General features: G+C 36.2%; 1 protein-coding gene across 7 annotated transcripts in view; it reads right to left on the bottom strand.

Annotated features, from left to right (window-relative positions):
* The window catches only part of QKI (QKI, KH domain containing RNA binding), a 152,874-nt gene that overhangs the window by 107,261 nt on the left and 25,457 nt on the right, over positions 1-20,156 (bottom strand). For 6 of the 7 annotated variants that reach the window (XR_008449392.1, XM_054063932.1, XM_054063933.1 and 3 more), the window contains exon 2: positions 7,403-7,545. Coding sequence is in view for 6 of the 7 variants with exons in the window: in XM_054063932.1 (XP_053919907.1) it covers positions 7,403-7,545 (143 nt within the window). In the remaining variant the exon portion in view is untranslated. Of the gene's footprint in view, positions 1-7,402; positions 7,546-9,003; positions 9,026-20,156 lie in introns of those variants that run through there. The other variant, XM_054063931.1, reaches the window with a different exon arrangement.

The raw sequence follows: 20,156 nt of genomic DNA, 5'->3' as shown, positions 1-20,156 counted from the left end.
TTAAAATGCACCATGACGACTTGTGGACAGATTTATTCTAGTAACAAGAGTTCTTCTAGTATTGAGGACACATGAACTGATTTTAACCTGAATGTATAATTTAGAAGAGATACAAGGAAAACATCAAGCTAATATTTTGACTGGTACTCGAAACTACTTTTAATGGCAACTCAGGATGAGGCTTGGTCCTTTCTTATTCCAGTGAAACACTGAGCAAGCGTAATTAGTGAAGACTTGTATTTCACATACCTACCTACGCAAAGTTTCAGAACTCATGCTGTCCTCTGACAACAAAGTATTGAATTACTTTTGCAAGGGCAACTTCATAAAAATCTGAGAATACAAACAGACCTACTAAAAAGGAAGAAATACCTAATATGCCTGTCAGAAGCTTACTGACCAGCAGATATGGGGGGCAGGGAATAGAAAAGGAAAACAGCATGGTACAATAACTGCCAGGTTAATTTTCTGGGGAAAGTGCCACAGCTTAGCACTATAAGTCTCTTTGTCAACTAACCAGAGAGGAAAAAAAAAAGTTTGAAACACTCTTCATTCTCAAGAAAGGGGGCTTCTCTCCCCTAGGTACTTCCTACCTCCTTAAAACATTGTACTCCTCAACTAAAAACTCCATCCTTCAGGAGTCAGCTTAAGCTCTCTGAAGAAAAGGGAAGATCTGTTCTTGACTTCAAATAACTGGGTGCATCTACTAGGGATTCTGATGCCTAAACAGTACCTTGTAAATCCAATGTGTATTTTAAACACAGCCTACCTTGCTCTATTAAGTATGTATTTCCAATTTACCAGTATTAGGTAATGTATTTCCATACTTACTGCAGTCCCCAATCCTAGTTAAAGCATACAGCATGTTAATTCGCAAAAAACTACCAACAAGTTCAGCACGTGTACCCAAGTGTACGTCAGCTATTCATAGCAGCAATCAAAAAGTCATACTGAAGCATGCCTTTCTCTATGTATGAAACTCTTCTTTACTACAATAAACATTTGAAAGAACAGATTGAACAAAAAAAACCCACAACATGAAAAACTAAATCAATACTCCGTAAATCTCTCTGCCCCACGTTTGACCTTTCATTATTTATATTTGCACACAACTCTTCAGTACTTAGTCTTGCAAGGGCTACTACACAAAGCAGAAGTTCTGAGAGAAAACACGTCAGCAAAAGGCAAACTGACACAGAGTTGTAGTACACGATCAACTAAAAGCATGCACCCAAATACTTTTGTAGTCCATGAACTAAAGAAATTTATGCACATAAAGTGAGAATTCTAGAACAAAGGAGGGTATTTCGGAGACAGCTCCGATCAAACAGATTGCCCATTGAAAGCCTAACTCTGCAGAGACAATTACAATTGAGATGAGCCACAACTAAAGGTACATTGCAAGCAAAAAAACAAGCATGACAGTTGTTGACCACTAGGGTCTTAAATGGCTCTTCAAAAAGTTCGGTTGGACACATGACACATCCTTTACAACTTCAAATTTTGTAATTTCTGAAGTTAGCCATTTTTCATAAGATTCATTTATCCCAACTACAATTTTAGATTTGGAAAGTATTTTTAAAAAGTATACTTTGAAAAGTATTAAGGGAAATATTGTCCCTAGCCAAAGAAAGAGCTATTTACTTAGTCTTTACTTGTCTTACCTCCAATCCTGCCTTCCTTTTTTTTTATTTGCACACACACAAAACAGAATATCTGCAAACATTTAAAAGAGCAAAATTCCTAAGTAAGAATTAAATGAGAATAAGAATATTAATTGATAAATGACTAGGTAATCACTTGTCTAAGAGTTAATTAAATGAGGAAGAAAACTCTCACAAGGATGAAATACAGACCAAGTTCATTGGTACCACTGAACTGATGCTGAACCTGCAAGATTACCATTACAGACTAAAGGACAGGGGTTTTATTCTAGACCAGCTTCCATCTGTTTGCCTCTGAGGACAAACACACTCTGAAGATGTGGCAGGCTTATTTCTGAATAGAATTACAACAGCATATGTTATCTTTCAGCAACGTGCAATCAAAAAAAAAAGTAAGCTACTGAATGTGAACAAGGGGTCAAAACCCCTTAATTCAAAACCTGAATCAGATTGTCAGTGAAGGAAGAATACCCAATAAAACATTAGCCAGAAAGGGTATAAAAGCTTCATAAAAATATTTAGTCATGTCTCAGTTTTAATGGTATCTAAACAAAGGGGATCTTTCTCAATGAGTCCACTCCCTTACCGTTTGCAGCCAGAGTGCATAAAGCCTCTTGTATTCCAACTGAAAAATTAAGTTTTTTTGCTCCCACTACTACTACTAAAATGTTTTTGCAAATATTTCACTCAGACTGGAAATTAGTAATCAAACTATTTTAGTTCTTTCATATACATCTGTACTTGTACCAGTAGTTGACCTTTGGCCAAACCTTCCGACAGCCCTGCTAGTACTCTGTAGCCTAAGTTTATTCACAGAGATTGGTATATTCTATATATCCTTTCTATTGCAAGCATAAACAAGACCAGCTCTTTTAGCCTCCTTCTCTGTTTACCACTAGGGAATGAAGAGCTTAAGTAAAAGAATCAGAACAATAAATAAAGAGGATGTTATCATTTTCCTAATCCATATTACGGATGCTATTAAACTCTGATATTACCAAATTGAAAAAGGATTTAAACGTTTTGTCAGTAAGTTCCCCATAGTAAAATGAACCCCTGTGCTCATCGTTCTGTGGTACTAATTAAACAGTTTAAACTAAAATGGTCAGAAAGTACGCACAAGCTGTTTATCACTGCTGGCCTTTGAGCTTCAGTATACTCAAAGGACACGCTACTCTAGATGCGATAATTACTGAGTTCTTACATTTTTACTGAAGAGGCACAGAAGAGTTCCAACAGAGAATTTCACATTAATCAGAGCTAACAGGGTACTTATTAATAATAAAGCCATGATTATAATAGAAAAACATTTATTCAGTCTAACATTTGTAGGCACTAATTCCAAAAACTGTTTAAATTGATATCAGACAAAGTTTAGTCTGAGCTCTTTAGGGAAATTCAAGAAAATTAATCATTTATCTGAAGCATAAGAAATGCTAAAGACTATTAACTATTCACCCACAAACAATAGCATATCCTCAATTATTCTGCTTACTAATAGCTCATTGATTTCCCCAATATCTTCTCTTCTTACTTCTTTAAACTCTAATGGAGGATCTTTCTCCATGAATTGGAAATGACTTCAAACTGTAACACCAAAGACTTAAATGAGTATATAAAGATTTAACTACAGAGAAAAATCATTTTTAAGTGAAGGGCAAATTTAATCTTCTAGGTGCCTTCTGCACAATTCCTCTCTCAAATTTCAAGCGCACATGCATGGTTCAGAAAAACTAAGTAGCTCAAATCTCAGTTTTAAGACTAAAATGTCTATAAAAATCTAACACCTATAACCACACAACACCATAAGTGCTATAAGAAAATAATATATACAAATAAAACCAACTGCATTACTGTGGCTTGCATTCCAAAAATAATGAGCCAGAAAGCAGACCACCTCAATAACTATGCAGTTTATCTGGTTGTGATTGCAGCATGGAAAAATGTTCCTTATTAATATGACATAAAAAAGAAAAGTAGTTATTCTTTAGCAAGATTTTCACATATCTTCTACTTACTAGTACAGACATAGAAATGCAGAGATGCAGTTTGCTTTTAAAAACCACAGGCTGTTTCAGACAACAGGGTTTTTTTGTGAAGTTGGACCATGCATCAACTACCGTCTTAGGATAAAAAATTAGAATAAAAATACTCAATATATACTTGTATAATAAAACCCCTAAATTATTAAGAGACTATAGGGGGGTCTCTATATATACATTTTAGATTTTTTAATTAAGTTTTATATATTGTTTCCTCCGCGTAGGTACTCAAAGGACAATCAAACTGTAATAATGAAGCGATCTAAGCTATGAAAATGTAACATTTCATCTTTTATACCTATGTTTATATATACATAAATAAAAACACAAGTTCATTTAAACTTATAGCAGACTTATTCTTATGCGTCACAATTAATTTCGGATTCTGTGCACAAAATAGCACAACAATACTACTCAGTGTTCTCTACAGTCAACTAATCTATATGCAAAAAAATTACAAGCAAAAAATATTTACCAGAATAAAAGTTTGTTAGAACATCATAACAGTTTTTTGAATACTTTTACTTCTGTTATTAAAATTATTACTAAATCTACATCAGAAAACAGTTTCTGAATAATCTTTAACTCTATCCATCTTCATGTCTTCATAAGGTATACAACGCTATCAGTTGGAAAATAACGATGGCAATAGAATTAACTGGATTTATCTGACAAACTTACTCTGATAGTCTGCACAGCATGTCTTCCCTGTATCTGATAGCAATTAAATCCATTTAAGTTCAAAGTTTCACATAACACTGTGTGATTACTATGAAGTTAACTTTAGAGGTGAACTTTACAGTTTTTGGGTTTTTTTTAAAGACAAGTCTGAATTGCTCTACTCCAGACCTTCTGAACACTGTACCCGACTGAATGTAAAGCAAGTTATTTGCTTTCTAACTTGCAGAAAGAACTTAAAAAGGGCCTACATACAAAATCACAGCTTTAATTCGTATGTAGTGGTATATTCTAGCTGCTTAGCCAATTACTGAGGCTGTGCAGCACAGATCCCATTCTGAGTAGCTAGGAACAAATCCAGGCAACATGTAGACGGGCAGAAGCATGGAGAGAACACTGGCTTGGCTCCCGAGTGAAGCTTGAACTGCCAAGCACCACCATAGTGGTCAAACTTGTACATTTTCTGGCAAACATTTCACATAATCCCACAACAACCAACTATCTTTTTGTTCCAAGTCACATGTATACAAATCAAACTCTTACAAATTCAGAATTTCAAGAGACTATTAAAATAAATTAGACCACTTCAAGGGCATTCTGAAGGCAGGCAAAGAGGTAGCAGTAGCTAGAGAAATTGTACGCCTGAAGTTACTCAAGTGCTTTGACAGCAACTAGAGAAACTCTTTCCTGCTTATTTACACTGTATTTGATAATTAAATGGCAGTGAAGAGCTAAGCTACTCCACCCTTGATTTCTAGAAGAACAAGTTTAACAATAATTCTAGGAAATCCAACCCTTTTGATTTTCTCCTATCTCATGATACTGGTGCAGCAAACATCAAGTTCTGTAAAAACTAAAACTGATAACTAAGGCAACTCTTCACGAAGGATGCATTGTTGAGTCACAAAATAAAGAGTTCAAAAACTAAGCTATGTTTTATAAAGCCAGTATGCAATATAACTCTAATATATAGAGATATCCAAGTACAGAGCTACTTATATCACTTTACGGAACAATTGCATAGCATAGTTCCTCTCAAAAATCTGCAGCTTCACAAAGCTCCTAAAGAATCACTAGTTTTGGCTTGGGGATATGTGTGCATGTACATATACATATGTGCAGAGATATGAACATATATATATATTATATTATATATATATGTATATGAACATATATATATTAAAGATGTCCTTACTGTCCCTATGCAAGTTCTTTGTACATTCCAGTGCAGGTATCTTAACCTAAAAGCAACAAAATAAGTTTGTAAGCGCTGCAAAGGGAGAAACTACATTTGTCTAAAATATTCCGTTTTGAGAGACTTGCACTTTTCTTAATGGAGTATGGCACAATGAGGCTTTACTTTGAGGTTGTATGTTATAAGCACTATTAAAACAATAAAGCTCAATTTGGAGAGATTAATTTAATATAAAGAGGAGCCACAGAAATACACAAGCATTACTTCCATTTTTTGCTGTTCTGTACTTTTCTCCACTTTAAAACACTTATGTGCAAATGCCTCACTCAGTCGCTGCATTCCTCCACTGCAACAGGACAGTTAGATTCTAGTAGGGAGGAATAACAGCATTTCTGATCTTGCCAGTGATCAATGAAAATATTTGTGTCAGACTTTCACAGGACTATTTTTCCCAAGTTGTTTTAATAAACAATTCAGACCACAGTTCTAAATAGTTCTTCTAGTTAAATGAAACCATCCTCCCTCAAAAGAGAAGAGTACATATAATGGAGAACATAACATTGGCATACAAGCAAGGAGCTTTGCTTAATGAGGCGGGGGGAACAATCGCAAGATAAAGACACTTCAATACGCAAGAGAACCGGTTACACAGGTACAAAGAAATCAGTAATTCAGATTAAGTATAGTCTCTAGAAAGTTTCTAAGAGGTCTCCAAGTATTCTTCAACTGACTTTTAGAGACATAGTGAGACCAAAAAAACCACTGTCCCAAGAGCTAATTCCCTCATAAAACTCACTACGAAGTGTCTCAGGACTGACAGACAATACTGAATGAACAACATAATTCCGATATTAGATCATAGAATCATAGAATAGTTTGGGTTGGAAGGGACCTCAAAGATCACCTAGTTCCAGCCCCCTTGCCATGGACATACATGACATCCCAGTAGATCAGGATGCCCGAGGCCCCATCCAACCTGGCCTCGAACACCTCCAAGGATGGCGTAGCCACAACTTCCCTTGGCAACTCATCTTAGTGTCTCACCACTCTCATGGTGAAGAAATTTTTCTTAATGTCTAGTCTAAATCTGCCCCTCTCCAGTTTATAGCCATTCCTCCTGGACCCACCACCACAAGCCTTTGTGAACAGCCCCTCTCCAGCTTTCCTGTAGCCCCCTTCAGGTAACTGGAAGGTTGTTACAAGATCTCCTCTGAGCCTTCTCTTCTCCAGGCTGAACAAGCCCAACTCTCTCAGCCTGTCTTCGTAGCACCAGACCTCCGATCATATTTGTAGCCTCCTCTGGACACATTCCAACAGCTCCATATCCTTCTTACGTTGAGGATTCCAGAACTGGACACAGTATTCCAGATGAGGTCTCACAACAGAGGAATAGAGGGGCAGAATCACTTCCCTCGACCTGCTGGCCATGCTTCTTTTGATGTGGCCCAGGACACGGTTGCCTTCTGGGCTGCAAGTGCACACTGTCGGCTCATGTTGAGCTTCTCATCGACCAGCACCCCCAAGTCCTTCTCTGCAGGGCTACTCTCAGTCATGTCATCTCCAATCATGTACTGAAAACGGGATTGCCCAACCCAGGTATAGGACATTACACTTGGCCTATGGTTTTATAATCCATACAAAGTTTGGCATTTAACACAACCTTTCTCCATTCACACACTACAAATCAAGCCAAAACTGCTTCCCTAAGAAGCATCTTATCAAAAGCAATTCAGTGTGATCCAACAGTCACATAACATGAAATTTACATCTAAGACAACCACAAGAATCAAAAAATAATTTAGGGACTAAAAAGATATACTTACATCTGGATATTCTTTTACAGGCACATATAGTTTCTCTTGTAACTGTACAATAGGTCCCACAGCATCTGGTAATTCTGCACTTCTCTTCTCCGTACTACCATTTAATGTGTCGTTATACATGTCTTTCCGTACTCTGCTAATTTCTGTGGGAGGAAAAAAAAGGTATATTAGGTATTAAAAACAGTGACAGATTATAATCTAGTATGACAGTCTTATCTTTCTAATCTTTCCCAAAGATTAATGTCATTTTTTTTCCTCTCTTAATGAGCATCATGGTAACTCAAAGGAAAAATCTAGTCTGGTTTTGTTTAGTTTTTTTTTAGGGGGAGAGGAAGGGACAATGGTTGGGTTTTGTTTTGTTTTTTTTTTTCCTTTCAAATTGCAGCACACATTTTCTTTATGCCTACATTTGCTGCCTACTCATCCTGTTTATGGAATTCAGTTATTGAAGTTAAAATTATCTGCATTTCCTTCTGTTCACATCACCTAAAAAGTGTATAAAAGTTTTTTTTTTTTACAATAAAGAAACTATAGGAAAAAAACTAGAAATCTGTGCCTAATATAAAAAATACTACTTGTTAGTTATGAGATTAACTAAAGCATTTGAAAACAAAAAATGGTGCATCTCTCAGCAATGAGAAATTTGACAACTCAAGGGTGCTGTTACTGAGCAAGTGGTGTGAAAACACAGCAAATATTGTTCTACTGACAACCCCTAGCAAAATAATAAAAAAAATGAAGCCAAGTACAGCATCATGGACGAGGGAACCTCTATACATGCCCAAAAGTCCTACTACTTCATCGCAACATAATGAGAAACTCCTCAACAGTACCAGGGAAAGTGACAAGTGGACTTACAAGTACTTTTTCTACCAACTAAACCTGTATTGCCCACAGAGTTATTTACTTTCAAGATGTAGTTGAGTAGTTATAACCCAGACAGTTAAAAATGGATACAATTCAAATCCAGCATACTGTCACAATCTGATAACAGACACACAGCTTTCTCCTACTGAGCCAAACCCCATAATTAACAAGAGCTTATATTTCATTTTTAGAACCGTTAAACTGTAATTTAATTTGCTGTTGTAAGAATAAAAAAAATCGCATTTTGTAACTTAAAAGAATTCCAACTAGTATAAATTTTTCCTCTATTAGTTTATTCCAATATCACTAAATAATTACTTAAAATGAATGCTTTAACCAAGTTCCAAACTGAAAACTAACGTTTAAATAGGTATTGTTCCCAAAGCACTGACTTATGATAGTGCGTGCTGTAAAGCAAAAATGGATATCAATAATTCCAGACTTTTACTTTGAATTGTTACCACTGCTTTCAAGATACCAGAATTGAAATGAAACTGGAAACAGAAATTTTATAGTTTCATCTGACCACAGGAAACCACATGAAATTCTAGCAGCAGACAAGACATTAACGAGGCCTGTTTCATAATCAATTTCTTCTTTGGCAAATGATTTATAGCTGAGATTTCACCACTTGAAAAGCTTGGGGGGGGAGAGCAATAGAAATGACAAATCTCTGAAATGCAGTAAACCTAATTTTCAACCAAGTTAGTCTGAATTAATTCTAAGAAACTTACTCTGCATATTCAAGAACAAGATGTTTCTCCACTGGAAACTGATATACTCAATCATGTATAATGTTTTGGTGGTTAACACCTGTTTAAAATTGACAACACAGATTTCATCATCATATAATCACAGCTCAAGGAAAAAATCCACAGCTGCTTCTACACTGAATTTTGGCAAGAAGCACAAAGTCCTCAGAACTACAAGCAGTATTTATACTGGCTTCAGTACATAAAGAAATTCTTTAGCACATCTCTTTGAACAAATATTATTATCTCCTGGCAGACTTTTGTTTCCTTTTCATTCTCTTCAGATTTTCCATTAACTTACACAACACTGAAACAAAGTTAGGCAGTTTGCTGAAGTACTGAAGCATAAGTAGCAACACAGTCATTTTTATTTATATTTAGCAGCTACAGAGTAGCTGCACTGAAAATTTCGTTTTGAATTGTGTCTTTCATGTAGAATACCATCATAAACATTACACTCCCAAGTATTCACAGGAGAGAAAGAACATTTATTTTAATCTTTCCTTTGCAAACGCTTGTAACACCACATTCATGACACTGTAAAGCCAAACATTCAGAACACGCATAGACAGTAGGATGAGCTGACTTGAGGACTACCACCAAATTCTATCACACCTCTGCATTCAAGTCAATGGTAACACTGACTAACATCAGCACAGGGACAGAGTCAACTCAGCATTATCATTTGCTCTTCAAGTGTCACTGTTTCTTCTTCTTCTTGGTGTTTTATCTTCTCTCTTGCCTTAGATACTTTTCCCAAGACCTCAGAATAAGCATTCAGAAGCAAAAGGCAAAATAACAAGCAAGTATTTCCAGTTTTTCTTTTAACTGCTGATTAGGTCTCCAAACTCCCTTTCTGTATAACACACCTAGGAGCCTCTCTCTTCACTTATCTTGTAATTTAGCAGAACTGAAGGACTACTACTTAAATTATAAAGTAAATAGATTGAATCTCCAGTTCATCCATTCTCTCTCACTTCTAACTACAGATGGAACACGATCTATTTCTCTTACGAACTTGTTAGCCCAGCCAACCACAACTCTTGAAGTTTATCTGCTTAATGTGCATCCTGGGTTTTTCCAGATTCAACTCAATCTTTTTATAGATCTTGAAGATTATTTATTTTCTTCTACTGTTAACAGCATTTTTTTTCGGATACCTTCCTCTTGTTTAATCACATCTCTTGTGTCTCAACAAGAGTCCATATAAAAGTATTGAATTTTGACCACCTTTCCCTTGACTGTTTCCATTAAACCAAATTCAAGCTTCTTGTCTCTTCAGTATCTTGCAAATTTGTCACTCACTTTAGATAGCTACATTTATCTACAGAACTATCCGCTACTGTATTTCCAGCACCTCCTTCAGCAGCTTATCGGAAGTGCAGCAGTAAGAGTTCAGAAAGTCTCAGCATCAGCACGTTAGAAAAGTTAGAAAAAAATGCTTACACCTCTATCAAGTATCTGGTTTATTCTGTTCTAAAATACTTAAAAACCTAAGGACAGGAGCAGTAGAAAAGTAGGAAGGTCACACCCTCAAAGCACCCCTCTTTGATTTTTACCACTGAGTCCACCCATCATTGCAGTAAGAGGAACTCAAGAAAATGGACTTTTATTTAGATTTATTTCACATAATCGGATGCATAACCAAGCTTCTGTCCCAAAAGCTTCTTTGGTATGCCTCATGAAATTACACTTCCCAAGTTAATTTGCAAGGCTTTAGCTCCTCTACATTTACAATTCTCTACAAGTTCTTCCATCATGGTATCTCACAGGAAGCCAACTGATTCCAAAACAAGGAAAGCTTTGCTTTCAAAGCAAACATCTAAGTACAGTTCTAACTACTTTACTTCTATCTTAACTCCGCAGTGGTAATTAGTTTGTACAACACTCCAGGGATTTAAAAGGAGTTAATAAAGGCAGATACTTAATTACAATAGTAGATATGGAGAAAAAAAAAAAAAAGCACACAGCAGCTTCACCCTATCACTAAAACTTGTGAGCTCTGCAAATGCAGGAATCAATCTCCCTTTGAAAAGATCTAAGTACTCATCTCTACTATAGGTAGAAGCAGTAATTCAGATGAATTTTAAACTCCACATTATTCAATTTTAGCAATACTCTGGCCCATGTTTTAAGTAATAAGTTTAGTAGTAAATGACAAATTTGTCTTGCTCACAGCAGGGCAGTGAAGGAACAGACCCAAAAAAAAAAAGCTGAACTAGTCTCAATATAATTATCTTGTTCCACCTTAATAAAGCATGACAGTCACCTACAGTGGCAATGACACACATTCTCATCCAGGAGAACATTTTTCTTTCACTGTCTCTGAAAACTATGCAAGTAATGTAATCTTTTGTTTCCTTCATCTACACACAGTATTTTTCAACCTCTCTGACACCTTTCTAAGATATGATCTGAAGCAGGACACACTGTTTATACTGACTACATTTGCTTTCAGAGATGTACTACTTTGATTTCTTCATGACAGTCAACAATAAGGTATTCTTTCCCTCTTGAACACATGAAGGACTGTGCTCAGATGAATATCTGTCATCACATCAAAACCTACCAAGAAGTTACTGGTTTTCAGCTGTCAATTATCATTCCCTCAGAGGAAGTAAGATTCTGCACATGCGTTTAAGTCTGTTCAATTGCTATGTAAAATGGTTTACATAAACCACTCGGCATGCATATTGAAAGCAGGAAATCACTGAAAAGGTTCAAATTATTCTTCTCCTATCACTTTCATAGTTGCAAAACATTCTTCTCCCCGGTGCCCTCAGCTTTAGAATTTTTATTCATCAAGGCTTCTTCTTAAGTTATAAAGCTTTATCTTTTGAAAGAGAAGCAGACTCGGACACTTTTTAAGCCAATGCATTTTTTACTGTTATTTCAACTATAACTAAGAATTTGAAGAACTGAAATAAATCTTCTGACATTAACAATTTGCTCTAATTTAGCTATAGTCATTTAAACAGAGCTAAACTAATGCCATTCTCAGCCTATGTTCCTTTCCTAAGTGTAACAAAATGTTAAGCCATCAATGCAAACAGAATTTTATTATTGAAATAAGAAGTGTTTATCTGTCACAGAAGAGCTAATTATCCATCATTCTTGATTCTTACAATACACAGCAAATGTGGGTGGAACAAACCAACAGCCACAATCAGCAAGAGATTTAGAATGATTCCAAACGCTAAGCATCTTATAACACCATTAAGCACACTTCCTTAAGGAAGCAAAGCACTGCACAATTAGATTCTCAACCACAAGCTGGTTTCTGTGAAAAAAAAAAAAAAGTTATGAGCAAAGTATTCACAGTTAGAAATCTAAGAGGTACAGCCAGAAAAACAGTCATGTTCATACAGCTAAAAATCTACACTGTACTTGGATCTCAGTGATGCATAGAACACCGAGTTTCAGTTTTCTACTTTTTCATAGAAATCAAAGTTATGCCCAAAATATCAATGACACCGATTTTTTTTTAAGTAACAGCATAATTTTATGTATTTTGACAGGAAAATTTAATTCTTATATAATATATGCTATAAATGCTTCTTGCAAACTACAACACTAAAACCAAGCATACGTAATGCCTTCAACCTTTCCAGAATAATTTTTTGGGAAAAATTCCAATAACTATCCATCACAGAACTTTAGTAAGTCTATTAAAATTCCTGAGATAAGCATACAAGGAGCTGAGGGTCGGGTAGTGAAAATGACTGATTCAAGTCTTTTCTTATTCTTCGCTAATAAGAAGTTTAAAGTTGTTTGTTGTTTTTATAAAATGTGAAATGCAACAAAATGCGTGCCAGAAAGTTAATATTTTCACAAAACACTTTTACTACACGCAACTGTTACTGGATCATCCATTCAGGAGTTTAAGAGGTATTTTTAATCAAAACATATTTTTTCCAACTCTTTTGCTATCAGTTCCCCAAACTAGCAAACAAAGGTTACAAATATTTTAACATACAGACGTACAATAATCACTTTGGAGGATCCAAATCCACTGAATACAGATCCAGGGTTTATCCAGGCAGACCATCTATTTCATGTTCCATTGAGGCCTTACCCATCAATTAGACAAATGAAACTAGATACCAGTTTTATATAACAGACAGGTTTTCTCCAAGCAACATCCAATAATATTGTAAACAACGCACCTGAAAACTGTAACTAAGAATGGAGGGGGGGGGAGGCAGAAAAAAGAGGCTAACACAGAGCATGTGCTCAAACTACAAGACAAGCAGCGTGCTGATGTTCACCCCTTGCCCCAAAAGAACCTTGCTGACACAGCACATACCAAATCTAAATACAACTTTTATGATAGAAAATTAAAACAGGAACCAAAACAACCATGACATCACCACATTTATGCACTATATTGGATCAGCACTTTCTCTCAGAAGAAATGAAAATTAACTAAATTCTGGACACAACCACTGAGAATATGGCACACAAGTCATGCAACAGTGTCATGGGAAAAAAAGTGTTTGCATTTCAAATTTCAGTTCATCTTTTAATGCCTTAGAAAAACTCTAGTTTGTTCTCCTTTGTTCCTTTGAGCCCAATCTAGCAGTACACTTTTGATGATTAAACTGTCAGTCCAATGATAAGTGGGCAGCACTTTCAGCAATTTGTCAGCACTCTCAGAATCAAAATTCAGCCATTTCTTTTTACAAGAGCAGTTTGCAAAACTTACTGTTGTGGGTAGTTGTAAGGTTTACATCAAAGTGACTTCAAAACTAAGTAGAACACACTCATCTATTCTCTTTGTATAAATGTCAACAATAAGCTTTTAAGTGCTTTATTATTGGTGGAACACTGCAACTCGTGTTTTCTAATCTAGCAGCTTTAGCATGCTTACTTGGCAAAGAAATACTTGTTTTTATTCATCACAATTTTAACAGTCTTCACTTAACACCAGTGTGATTTACTATTCTGCTGATGCAGCAGAAATAGCAACGCTAGCAAAAAAACAAGTCATTTTTAATACCGTGCCATGTGGACCTGCACCCTACACGCATCATCAGTGAACACACTAAAATGTTGGCAAGCACTTACACTACCCATCCTCTGCTAGTATTGCCTGAGCATCAAGCAAAGAATATTGCTATCATCTTTCCTTCATAAATAAATACAGAGTAAAAAAATAAAAATTCAGGCAAGCGTGATCAAGCATCAAAGCTGATAAAACAGCCAGTCCACTTCTGACAAATTTTCATACCTCAGTAGTTTTGGTTTAGAGCACAACATTGAACTCTAACATAAGTAATTGGCAAGCTTAAGTCATGTGTTTGTTTCCACATACTACACCCTGTATTTACATTATTTAATACAGTGGTATGTCAGAAGAGCCAGAATAGGTCTGACCAAAAGTTCATCAACCCTGCATTACATCCAATAGTGGCAATCTGCATGTAGTTAAGAAAATAATATAAGAGGATTAAACAGTCTCATTTTCTTGGTAAACTCAAAAGTACATTTGAGATTAAATCCTTTGTCTCCTCACATCCCAGCACTACACTCCAAAAAAACCCTAAACATCTTTAACATAAAAATCAGTTGATAAGTTCCTAATATTATAGTTGAACAATCCTTTCAACAGTCTACTTGGTATTTTAAACTGCCATCATCTAGCAACTGACAAACAGTATCCATAAACATCCAAAGGAGTATCTTTTTAAAATTGAAAACTTCTTGAGGTAACTAGCCAACAGACAGAAAACAGTACAACTAAACAAAACTTCTAAGAGTCAAGGAAAATTATGTTTTTAAAGTCAACATTAAAAATTAGGAAAATGGATCCAGAATATTCATCTCTTGTTAAGTCTCAATATTGCTTCAAACTTACAATAGCTCAGTAAAAGTAAATTAACATTTACTGTTCTGCTTGTTACAGAACTTAAATTATTACACTTAAAAAAAAAAAATCTTATACCCTAGCTCCCTTTAGCAGCAAGCTGCCCTCAAACGCTTAGTTACAAGTGGCGCAGTTACACATGCATTAAGCCGCTAAATCTGTTTGACATTTTGTTCTATCCATAACCAGTAGCATGAATCAAATGTTTGGCAGCTAACCATAATAAAAAAGCAACTTGGATAACTTTGCAGGGGAATCAGCAGTAACATGATTCTGTACAAAATACTAATCTTGATCAGAAAAATGAAATGCGCTATCCATTCTGAGATTTAAACAACATCACTTGTTGATACTTGAAAAACATCAGCTTAACAATATCATCTCAGACAGAACTTCCATGGTTTTATTTCCTCAGCTGCATTTTTTTTAAAGCAAAAACAATCTTTTAGCTCAGTTTACTGTCTGGTTTTGAAACTGCTCTTTGTGAACAATGCAGACTGATTGGTCTGCAACTGACCTTTTCTACCCAGATACTATTCCATGCTCCCCATGTTTAAATCCACCCATTCATGACAGAGTTAATTGCTGTCCAATTTCTACAGGTATCTTCAGCGTAAGAAATGTATTTAAGTTGAACAAATACAAAGTCATGTAACAGCAAGCTATCCAATTAAAGCCAGAATGACATTCTCTCAAAAACTATACTGAGCACTTCAGAGAACAATAGCCTAACTCTCATCAGAATCCCCCTTGGCATCAGCAAAGAAATCTCCACACTCTCTGCTGTCCTGCAAGGAGTGTCGAAAAGTAAAAGACAGATGCTCTTTTACAACCTTTAAAGCAAAAACTAAACAAATACATGGTTGAGACCCTCCAAAACAACCAGTTTTGAACTTCAGTGGAGAATTAAAATGGTAATGGACTTAACTCAATTTCAGTTTTGTTTATTCTTGGAACTGAGAGGAAATCAAACAGTGAAAGAAAAACTGCTTCAAAGATCTAAACAGCACCATTGGATTCTTTCCTGCTTTCCAAGGATGCATCTTAAAACTCACCTTTTACAAAGAATAACATAAAGCACATTAACACAGTTAATTTTCTCAAACTTTTGGAAACCATTCTGCACAGAGTTAGCAATTACAAGAAAGCAATCCATTGGTTAATACACTCTCTTTTGTATGAAGGGAGAACTTTTTTACTTCCATGATCACCCAAAAATAATTAACTATTCACTAACACAGTAATGTCATGGGAGTTTTACCCCTAAGGCCAAAGGAGATCTTCCACATACAAAGGCAACCTGAAGGAACAGAAAACTTTGTAGCTAAAAATGAATTTCAGGAATTGTTCGCAAGTGAAGATGCATATTCTATATCCTCTCTAAATTTTCCACATAGCTTTGTATCAGTCTTTTCCTTGTCATAAAACTGAATCTTCTACAGCATATGCACAAAGTCATACATTAAACAAGCTAAATACCTGAACTATACATACATATTTAGGTGAGTTAAAGGAAAAAAAAAAGAAAAAGTCAGCATTAGTTGATTAGTCGTGAAGAATATTATGCATTTTAAATATTAAAGAAATAAACTGCTATTGAGATGCTGATGAAGACACCTCATAATCATATCAATCTGAATCTTGGCATCAAGCTTTTGTTCCTGTAACATCTAAAAATGACCTGTGATCACTGGTTATCAACCAAGCAATTTACCCAATAGAGCAAGACATGAAAAACTGAGAAGGCAAACATACCTATTCATAAGCTAATGACTCAGTTAAAAAGTGAACATCTCTAATTCTCACCTGCTAGCATAACAAACCAAAGTTATACCAGTACTTTTAAAAGCAAAGTCTCTACATAAAATACTGTTTCAGAAGTGACTGACCTGACAGCTCGCATCAGTTCAACTGGAATCTAACCCATCTGAATAGGACTGACTAGTTCCTCTCATTCCCAGTTTACATTTTTTAAACTGACCATGTATGACAGTAATACAATACTGCTTTAAAATACACTGTTCCTTATCACACGGTAGTAGTCATGGCACCAAGCAAGACAATACTCAAGAAGCATTTGGACAAAGCACTCAGTGTGAATGTTGAGATTGTCTTATGCAGGAATAGGAGTTGAACTAAGTAATTCTTGACCGTTCTTTCCAATTCAGGTCATTCTTTGATTCTATGATTCTAAAACAAAGTGGCAATAGCTGTGCTAAAAGTAGAACCAATTAAAAGGAGGTAGATCAAAGGTGACTGAAAAACCTCATAAAGGGTGAACTGAATAATGTCTAAAGTTAAAGTACTGAAAGTGGAATCTCGCCCTTAATTGTTAATGCTGCAAAACTAGGAGGTTTCCCCACACACACATTCCAATGAAGAATGTTCTGTTTGACAATGACAGGATGTGAACCCATTATGAATCTCACACTGATCAAGAAGTACCAAGCAATGACAGTAGTGAAAAAGTACATATCCTAACTAATGTAGCTCTGTATGGTATTTTCAACAAAGAAAGGAAGAAATCCATGTACAACCATTAAAATGCTGTATGAAATTTGGTCATCCTCATTCAGACAGGAAAGGATATTTGGATCTTGTAGAAATGGGCATCGACTTACTAGCTTTAAAAAAAAAAACACTCACCAAGAAATTTTCTCATTATTAATATACTGCCAACTACCACCAGAATAAGAGCTAAAAGGGCAACATATGCTGTAATATTAAATAGACTTTTAACTGGCCACAAGTGTAACAGTAAAAAAATTCTGAATTTGAGACACATTATTACTTTGGTGGGAAACAAATGTTAAACAAAAATATTATTTGTTTTCAGATAACATTTATGATACATAACTTGGGATTGCAATTCCTTACGGAGACAGTCTTCAAATTACAACAAATCAGACAGGTTACACAGCAATAAGAAAACCTGTGGAGATGGCTTATGAAACTGCTGTACAATATGTACAGTACAATTAAGCTTTTTTCAAGCACCAGTCTTAAAAAGAATCCATTAAGAAGACTAAATATGCTAATAAACAGTTTTACCTTGCTGCAAATTGTAGTTACACATGAATCATATTATACAAGAAGAATCAGTGACAGAAATTTATATGAGAACTACCAAGTAAAAATTTCACTAATATCATTAAATACCTTACTCAAAGTGTTGAAAAGATAAAAAGAATATAGAATCATAGAATGACTAGGTTGGAAGGGACCCACTGGGTCATCGAGTCCAACCATTCCTAACACTTCCTAAACCATACCCCTCAGCACCTCATCCACCTGTCCCTTAAACACTTCCAGGGAAGGTGACTCAACCACCTCCATGGGCAGCCTCTGCCGGTGCCCAATGACCCCTTCCGTGAAAAATTTTTTCCTGATGTCCAGTCTGAACCTCCCCTGGCAGAGATTGAGGCCATTTCCCCTTGACCTGTTCCCCCGTCAATTGGGAGAAAAGGCCAGCTCCCTCCTCTCCACAACCTCCTTTCAAGTAGTTGTAGAGAGTAATAAGGTCTCCCCTCAGCCTCCTCTTCTCCAGGCTAAACAACCCCAGCTCTCTCAGATGCTCCTCATAAGACTTGTTCTCCAGCCCCCTCACCAGCTTCATTGCTCCTCTCTAGACACGCACCAGAGCCTCAACATCCTTCTTGTGGTGAGGGGCCCAGAACTGAACACAGTACTCAAGGTGTGGTCTCACCAGTACAGTGAAACCCTCATGAGTACAGAGGGAGAATAACCTCCCTGGACCTGCTGGTCACGCTGTTTCTGATACAAGCCAAGATGCCATTGGCCTTCTTGGCCATCTGGGCACACTGCTGGCTCATGTTCAGTTGGCTGTCAATCAACACCCCCAGGTTCTTCTCCTTTAGCCATGTTTCTACCCATACTTCCCCTAGTCTGTAGCACTGCACAGGGTTGTTGTGCCCCAAGTGCAGGACCCAGCACTTGGCCTTGTTAAACCTCATGCCATTGGTCTCAGCCCACCAGTCCAGCCTGTTCAGATCCCTTTGCAGAGCCTCCCTACTCTCCAGCAGATCCACGCTTCCACCCAGCTTAGTGCCATCTGCAAACTTGCTTGTACTTATGCTGTAGTACATACAGAAAATGGCACTTAAGACTTGTCACCGATTTCCTCTACTACAACTGTTAAACAACTTCAATTTCACATTGAAGTGATTAAGATAACCAGTCAGCTTTGAAAAGCTGTTCATTTTTCATCAACCCAGTGTAAAAAAAAGTGTTTAAATTCACTGCAAATACACACACCTGAATAATCTTCTAAAAGATAAATATACCTATATAAACATGGTTCTCCAGGGAACTGAAACCTCGCAACAATCAAACTAAATCTTACACAACTGAGGTCTAACTTCAAGGTTAAAGGAATAGGCTGTTTGCAACTGTCATTTTTACTAGACTTGAGTATTTTTCCCAGACTTGAACATAAGTTAAACTAAAGAGACACACTAGTATACTAATCTTACTGTTATCCATCCTTTTGTACCATGCATTAGTTCAGCCATCTGACTCAACACATTACCAGCAGGCAGGAAATCAGCAAGGCAACTATCGTTTTCCAAACATGCACAGCCAGCATATCTTTAATGAAGAGAATCAACTACCAGTAAAGCATCAACCTCTGATAAAGTGAGAAACAAATATTGCTATTTGGATTTCTTTTACTGCGGTGAAGGGTACTAGCTGTTATTTGCTCTATTAATTGTTCTTCCACATAGTCAAGAGAATGTTCAATTTAATTTGTAGCTGGGTATATTAAAACATACTTAGCCTATCTTTCCAAGTTGAATTTCCTTCAAGAAGCAGCTCTTCAACTACAAAAAACCCGCCAGTAAGAGTATTTTTATACTACAACAAAATCCTGTTGACTATCAGAGGTACAGGTAGAATCACAATCTTTTTGCTCCTTTACATGATAAACAAGTAACACTGTAGTTTTTTGCAAAGTGAGTAGCTGCTCTTGCAGATAGATTATATTGTAATAAACACAGAACCATGCTCACTCCCTTCAACCATAAGAGTTTTCACTAAGAATAACGAGACTGTAGATGGCCTGCCTACTCTGTAAACAGTAGTAAGTATCTGGTTAGTGTTACTACTCTTACTTCTATAAGTAATCAAAATAAAATAGACTACAGTGGGCCTGCCAATCCTTTTTTCCTGTTTTACACACAATACTTGATTTGCATATAACATCAGATCCCCATTGGGCAGATCTGCCTTAACAGGTGAGGTAGCCAAA

This window comes from Cuculus canorus, chromosome 3, assembly GCF_017976375.1.
Source record: "Cuculus canorus isolate bCucCan1 chromosome 3, bCucCan1.pri, whole genome shotgun sequence".
NCBI classification, from domain to species: domain Eukaryota; kingdom Metazoa; phylum Chordata; class Aves; order Cuculiformes; family Cuculidae; genus Cuculus; species Cuculus canorus.
This window is presented reverse-complemented; position numbering and strand designations above follow the sequence as displayed.